The sequence below is a fragment of the Asparagus officinalis genome, chromosome 7 (assembly GCF_001876935.1).
Source record: "Asparagus officinalis chromosome 7, Aspof.V1, whole genome shotgun sequence".
Taxonomy (NCBI): Eukaryota; Viridiplantae; Streptophyta; class Magnoliopsida; order Asparagales; family Asparagaceae; genus Asparagus; species Asparagus officinalis.
The window spans coordinates 133,358,275-133,366,457 of NC_033800.1; the positions used below are offsets into that span (position 1 = coordinate 133,358,275).

At 38.3% G+C, this 8,183-nt stretch overlaps 1 protein-coding gene across 1 annotated transcript; it reads right to left on the reverse strand.

Moving 5' to 3' along the window:
- LOC109847800 lies at positions 2,096 to 6,236 on the reverse strand. The gene is made up of 5 exons (XM_020417040.1): positions 6,010 to 6,236; positions 4,915 to 5,134; positions 4,752 to 4,819; positions 2,951 to 3,172; positions 2,096 to 2,870 (listed from the first exon to the last, which is right to left on the reverse strand). Exons 1-5 carry the CDS (start codon positions 6,234 to 6,236, stop codon positions 2,681 to 2,683), a joined length of 927 nt encoding a protein of 308 aa, XP_020272629.1. The 3' UTR covers positions 2,096 to 2,680.

The window sequence follows — 8,183 nt, forward strand, 5'->3', positions numbered from 1 at the left end:
AGAAAAAGGGGTTGGGGGGGGGTTGTAGGGAAACTAGGTTATTCTCTTCGTTTTGGACTTTTGCACGTTCTGACAGGAGGGTGTTTAGCTGACCCCATGTCTGTCTATATGATACATTATACGGTTTATTTACAGAGAGCTGAAATGGTGTTCTTCTTAACTGGGGCTTTGCTGCGATTTGTTCAGCGCAGAGGAACCGAAGGCGATCCGGCCATAGTTATCCTAAACTTGGACATGTCTGGAGCCTAACGCCTAGGGTTTTACTTGCCGATTGCATTGTAGATGGGCCCGGAACAGATGCTGCGGCTGTCTTTGGCATCCAAACTTTACGATTCTTCGGTGGCTTTTCAGTACACTGGTTCTTGTTCTTTTGCCTTGACTTGTTGACGAAGAGCCACGAGCATACTTGGGCGGCGCTTCCTTTACGCCTTTTGTATCCGTTCGCGTAAGGTTGAACGGGCCCTTTTGTACCAAGAGTCCACTCTCTTCTCGTCGTAATGTTGGGTTGAGTAAATATGTATTATTTGCCTGTGAGAGGCAACTGAGTCATTTTCTGGCGTTCTTCGACTTACTATGGTCGCGCATAGTAAAATTGGATCTTGCCGTCTGGTTTTGTCTGGGCATGGGTTCTTTAGCGCCATTGTCCCCCGGTTCTTAGCAGGTAGATTAGTGGTGGTCGCTTGGCTCGCTGTCTTCTGACGGAGCTCTTTTTGGTCAGCATATTTTTCTATCTTTTTGGTTCCGGGTGAGGCTAGTAATCGATCATTAACGGAACTTTCGTAATGCGGTACGCGATCTTGTTCACTTGGAGCAGAATTACGTTGCAGGTGTCAGAATTCCTTAGGGCAACGTATGAGGTGCAAGAATCTTTGCGCTGCGGTCCTCAGTTGGAGTTGGCAGTACATTGAACAGTTTTCCAGAATAATCCGTTCTGCTAAATTTGCTGAGATGTCGAGGAAGATTTCGCGATGAGGACGACAGTATTTGGTCCTCAAATTTTGCCTTTGATCGATGTAACTCGTTATATCGATCTCTTCATTGAACGATGGATTCTTGATCGTTGCGACATCCTTGTTGGGATCGGCCGGCCCTCGGCAGCGAGCCGCTGTGCTCCCACTTGTGGTCGCCAGCGTTGTTTGGTTCAAAAGTTGGTTCTGTTGAGGAATTTCATTATAACTTTGCTTCATTAGCAACAAATCGAAAGAATAATCTTTTTATAAGCTTCTTTTCTACAGCAACAAAACGAAAATTACAAACTTTGAGAAACAACACACAAAAATCATCTATCGATCTATTGTTTTGCTGGGACTTGCCTGTGCCGGGAACGCTTGGTTCAGTGAACCGACCCGAATCACGAGATCGTAGAAGGGGGCTTATGATTCATGACTTCGTTATCGAAGTGAGAATGTGAACGATATCTTTATCGAAGTAAGAGTATGTCGTTTCTTCTTAAAATCAAAGTCAAGCTTAATTTCAAGGCGTTGCAAGAAAAACCAAAATCTGGCTCTCTCTCCTGCCTGTCTGGAATGCTCTAACAAAATGCTCGATCCTCGTCAGAAATGACCGCTAGGGGCGTATTTATAGCCTCTAGGGTACTAACTACAGCGACTCTAAACAAACGAAGAAGTTAACTGGCGCGAGCACAGTGTTTACTGTTCCGCTGGGTCGAGACAATGTTTTACTGTCTCGCCAGCGAGACAGTAAATTTGCTGTCTCGCCACATCGTCAGGGAGACAATAAAATATGTCTCGGAACGAATATTCCTGCAGTTCTCGCTGTAACTGCCTCCCCACGTTTCAGAACTCGCTTATATTTGCTGCAGTGTTTCATCACTGAATTTCGCACCACAGATGCTTTACGCCAGTGCATTGCAGTTATATGCGACACTTCGGTGTAGGGCAGTTTACAAAGGTAGTTTTTGACGCTTTCAACACTGTCTCGCTGGCGAGAACAAGCAAAGCCTGTTCTCGCTGGCGAGATGTCAGCAAAGCCTGATGCTCGCCTTGGCTGAGACAGTTCATTTTCCTGGCCTTGAATTTTTCAAATTATAATATGAGATCCTTTTGAGTGATCTTCTCTATGTTTGGGATATCTATTAGCATTTTTTGACGCCTACAGTCATCATCTAAGAAACAGACAAAATGCAGGAAAATAAAAACTAGGTCTCCTACTCCATTTTTTTCATTAGAATTAGATCGGTCTAATCTATATCATTGGCTACCACCTAATAATCAACTTAATTGATAAGGAAAGGAGTTGACTAAAAAAAATTATATATATGTGTAGGTGAGGGGGAAAAAGAAGAAAGAAAGGCTTGAAATGTTACCTAATGTCTATTGTTATAAAGTTGCGGAAATGCTACGAATTTTACTATATTGTACGTATAGAGGATTCCTTCCTCTACTGTTCGTAAAGACTTGCTAGTTCCAAGGCACCATATTAATTAGTCATCGTAAAGTGGTACTATACAGAGTCATTTACCATCAAAGGGATGCTAACTTCTAAAACTGAACAAGTAATTAATAAGGAAGTGGTTTACCTTGATGATTCAATTGTTGCATATATTATATTTATATCAAATGGTATTTAAGAATCCACAAAAACTTAATGGAGACTTGGATGTTGATATTTCTTTAGGTGACATTAATTATGGAATATTAAGAATTAAATTCATGAAACCTCAATTAGTGTTAGAAAACAATAAGACAAGGGGTATAAAGATTGAAATTGTGATACACACTAATTCAGCAGTTTGGAGCATGTCATTGTGATGGCCCATGGAGCTGAGGGCTCGATAGATTATATCGGTCTCCTTGAATGCATCTGCTTCAACCACGACAGCATTTGCGGAGGCCTCTAACCAGAAAGCACTACAATTTAACCACAACATATTAATAACAGATATGTTATAGATATTTGATAATGTTGTAGATATTTGGGGATTTCTTACTCTTTTAACAAGTCTTTGAGCACCGTGCTCTTGCCGGCTCCCATCCCACCACCCATAAGGAGGAGCACAGGGCTCCTATCAGCGTGCGCGGCTGGAACCATTACAGAGTTGGTCGGAGATTCTTCATGAGATGCTAATCCAATGGCCTTCATCTCCTCCACAAGAGTAGAGAACACTCTTGCAACTTTCAAGTCCCTTGTTAACCTCTCAAATCTCTGTTTCCTGTTCCCAAATTAGAAATTTTAGAAGTGTTAAAGAGTAAATTTGGCATTAGTAAACTAAACTACATTATTGCTATCCTAGTTATACTTGGTCTCAGTATGTATATACTTGTTTTTTTTCATAGAATAAGTTTTAAGTTCAACTTAACTTGGCTATCTTCAATTAGTGCTAGTTTAGGACTAATATTTGGATATTTCGTATGAGATTATTGTTTGAGTTAGCTTTAATTTAGTTGCCTTTCCTTCTTTATTTTTCTTTCGCAGAATATTCGGACCACACATAATCTTGTTTACTTCAGACCAACACCCCACTCGAATTGGTTATGGTCTGATTATTGGCCAGAATCAGGCTAAGTTAAGACTAGATTACACTCAAGTAAAATTGTCAAACTAAGATTATGAATTTGGATAAAAATTTTATCTCAGTAAATATGGTTGCTAAACTGACTCTTAGGGCCTGTTTGGATTCGTAGGGGGTGAAGGGAAGTTAAGGGAAACTGAGTGAAGGGAAGGGAAGGGAAATGAAGGGAAGGGAAGGGAATTCCCTTCCCCTTGGTTACACCCCAATTTGGGGGGTAACAATTTTTATACTATTAGGGGGTGAACTAAGGTGAATGGAGGTGAATTAACTTCACCTCCTAAGTGTTCCCAAACAAGATGAATGGAGGTGAATGGTTCCCCTAACTTCCCTTCACCCTCATTCCCCTCAATCCAAACAAGCCCTTAGGTTAGTCTTTACACATGTTGATCAACAACTAAGTAGCTTAATGTTCTGGATAAAAATGATCATCTAGCTGACATTGCTTGAGAAGAGTGACATCCTACTTGTGGGGAAAAAAAATTATGATAAAAAGGTAAAAACAAAAAATAAACCCACCTGAAAGTTCTCATTAGGCTGAACTGTTTGTTTGTTTCTGTATGGTCTTAGTTTAATGTCCTTATCAACTAAGTTTAGAAAATCAAGGTGTGGTTCCCATGTAACAAGTTGTCAGAATTATTTTATTATCTTGCTTTATCAATGATCTAGACTTTAGGCCTAATATGAGATTTTTAATGCACAAATAGAATATATTCTCATTGGAGCAAATCAAGTTGTGATAATAGAGTTGTTGACCTCCACATTGACATAAATAATAAATCACAGTATTTACTATTATCCGATCTTAGTCCACCAAAAGTAGGGCAAATAATGCAATTGGGCCATATATAAGAAAAGGAGTAAATAGATATTCAAGTTCTTCATTCACAGTCACATTAATCAATGGATTAATTAATGACAATTTGCCCAATATCTGTACTATAGCAAGCATTAAGGCGCTAATGGCGCATGAATTGTATAGTTGGTTACCATGTCAATCTTATCTGCTTAGTATTTGGAAAGAAAAATTCTTTATCTAGCAACCTGGCATTGGCAATAGTATTCTCAGCGCGTTGTTTATGGATCAAAAACCCATCGGAGAACAAATTCTCAACATTTAAGCCAGAATCTGTTTTTAATTAATATTTTGCTGAAAGTAAAAATCTGAGAACCAACCGATATTTGAAAATCAATCTAATTCAAGATAGATATAGATGCACACCTTGTAGCCTCCAAGACCAAATCCTTGAGCTTTCTTTTTGGCTTATCATTTTTGTCAGCAGCCAAAATCTATACAAAAAGAAAGATATTTGCATGATCAATCTTAAGATTCATTAAAAAGTATATAGTAAGACATTTTTCCTGAGATTTTTTTAGTTAGTTACCCGAGTAATTAAAAGAGTAGCATGATCCCAATGAAACGCGAAATACCCAAGTATGCATCTATCTAATTCTTGAATGAGCTTCACATACAAAAATTCAGCTTCATCTTCATGAGAGATGAAGGCAAATATGTCATCCTCACATCCATGGGTCTTCTTCAGATATTCAAATGCCAATTTTGCAAGCTGAGGACACTTATTTGCATCGGTAAACCCAAATTGCCTAGCTGACCAAAAAAAAGTTGGTTATCAAACACGTTAATGGTTTACCCCCAATAAAACTCAAAATTTTCTAAAGATTACTATTTTTGGGGTCTAAAGTTAGCAGATGAGCACGTCAAGATAGGGAATCTCTATCACTTGTGAAATCAACAAAGTTTGAAAAACAAAATTTGAGAAAACCCCAAAACAAATGACAATCAACATATCAATATCACCACAAAAAAATGTCAATAAAAACAAATTTCTAAAAAATCTCGAACTCTCCCCCCCCATATTTGGAAAGTAAATAGTTCATCTTATGAGACCATCATAAAGGTCAACCGGCCTACAACCGACTGAAGTAACCTTATCAACAGCATCAGCACTTACGACATTAATGTCTCCACCAACTTCAAACATCACTATTTTTTTTCAAAATTAGTAAATAAATAAAGAGCTTTGCTCCAGAGACTCAAAATATAGGACCAATAAGGGGGACAAATAAGGTGTCTCCCTCCTACTGGATAAAGAGTTGGCTATCATAATGACCAAGTCATTATCCAATAGGAGAGGGACACCTCACTTGATGGCCACAATATCCAATAGGAGGGGAACAACTCATTTGTCCCTCCTATTGATCCCATATTTTGGATCATTAAAAAAATTTTCATAAATAAAACGTTGACTGATATTTTGTTTTAATACAGTTAAAAACCCAAATAAACATGACATGACCAACACATTAATATCACCACCAATAAAACCAAAAAAAAAAAACCAGTTTCTCAAAATCTTGAATTTTTCTCAAAACCAACATAATGGGCAAATGGGTACGAACAAAATTGGAACTTTGGACGATATTTTGTTTTTTCATACAGAAAAGGAAAATTCACCAACGTAAAGCGGGAAGCTCTCGAGCTCCAAGACTCCCCGGCCTCACTGATCTCTAGCTTCGAATGGGTCCTTGAATCAGACAACCGCCGCGCAGCTGCTGCCGGCCTGCCGCCGCTGGAAACGGACGGCGACGGCGGCAGCGACGGCGGCGAGAGAATGACAGTGTTAAGGAGGAGGAGCTTGATGTTCCCATCTGAAGAAGTTAGAGAAGAGAAACCCAATGAGAACATGCGGGCGGGGGGGGGGAGTTTCTGCGAGAGCAAACAGAATTGATGTAGCTACCCTCTTGGGCAGTTCATCCTTATTATTTGAGATCCGAAGTGAAGGGATAGAGCTTCGGATGCAAGCAATTTTAACTCTAGCTTATTCTCAGTCGTGAATGGTTTGCACGCTATGGTAGTCCTTTAAATTTTGGGGGTCTTTCGTATTTTAGTCCCATATACATCTTTTCTTATTAGAAATTATTCCCGCAAATCATGGGAATTACTGTTAGGTCTTCAAATCTGAAGTTATTATGATTTAGTCCCTCAAATCATTAAAATTGCTATTAGGTCCCCCCAAACCTTAGGTTATTTTCGAGATAGTCCCTACAATCAAGAGTAAAAATAAGAATCAGAGGGAGTAATTTAAAACAACTTATGAGATGGGAGTATAATGGCAATTTCAATGATTTTAAGTGACGAAATTTTCTCTTATTTGTTGTTTTCATTCTTGCTGTGAGGGACTAATTTGAAAATAATGTAAGGTTAGGTGGATTTAATAGCGATTTCAATAAGTTGAGGGACTATATTCAAAATAACATAAGATTTGCTGCATATTTAATAGTACTTTCCGTGATTTGAGGGACTAATTTCAAGGAAAGTTCTATCTTGCACTATTTGAGTGGTCCGCTACCTTGATTTTTAAGGTATTTTGATAGGGCCCTTAAATCTACCACATTTTGATAACAACCCGTTGAAGAATTGGGCTTATTGCAATTTGGTCCATATATTAGTTTTTGCGGGTCAAATTTGTGAATCATAGTTGGGTTAGTTCTTAATCCCACTGGTCCATCACCAAAATAATCCCCACACTAGGGGAGATTTGATCGTCCTAGACGGCGCATCCTAGAAGGACGACAAATCGTCTAGGATGTTTTATCGTAGATGGATCGTAACCGCCTAAGAAAAACTGTCTAGAATATGAGTATTCTAGACAGATCCGCCGTCTAGGATGATATTCTAAACGGTTTATTTTTTTTTAAATTGGGACCCACTATCGTAGACGGCTTAGTCATCTAGAATGTTAAAAAAATTTAGTAGGTCTTTTTGGTGAACGGTGAAAAGCACCAGTATTTTTACCTCTCTTTTTAACTTTTTACCAGATATGTTTTCACTCGCGATTTTCACTGCATCTTTCTTCACCAGTTTGTCGAAGATGTCGGAGTCGTCAAAGGTCGCCGCTTGTCATCGTCGAAATCGTCAAAGTTCACTGCTTCTACTCGTCAAAGTTCACCGCCTTTGGTTGTCGAAGTTCGCCGCCGCCATTCTCACCACCTTTTGTTTAGTCAATCTCGCCAGCATTCTCTCCTTCTACATCAAATCTAAAAAAAGTAAATATCAAATCCCCCTCCAAAAAGGCAAATATTCAACCCCCCACCTCCCATCCCCAATCATCACTCCTAGTGAGAGAGGTTGTTTCCCTGCATGATCACTTACATCCAAGCCCATCCCCATATTTAAATAACTAGTTTAGAAGTTTAAATTGTGTTTACATGCTTTGATCTTAATCTAATATGAAAAAGAACAGATTTTTGTTGTTAGATCTTAAACAAATGTTAGATCTATATCTTTTTCTTGCTGTTTATAATAAAAACATGATCTTGATCATTAGGGTTCTTCAAAATTTTATTTTTTAACTTGTTAATCATGTTCTAATCATGTTTAAATCCTAATTTGACATTTAATTGAGTTTACATGTGTTTTTAACTTGTTAATCATGTTCTAATCATGTTTAAATCCTAATTTGACATTTAATTGAGTTTACATGTGGATTAAAGATGAGAAAACCCTAATCATGTTTAAATCCTAATTTGACATTTAATTGAGTTTACATGTGGATTAAAGATGAGAAAACCCTAGGTATGTGATACCCAAATATGAAAAATATGATTTAATGAATGTATATCTTTTCTAAGT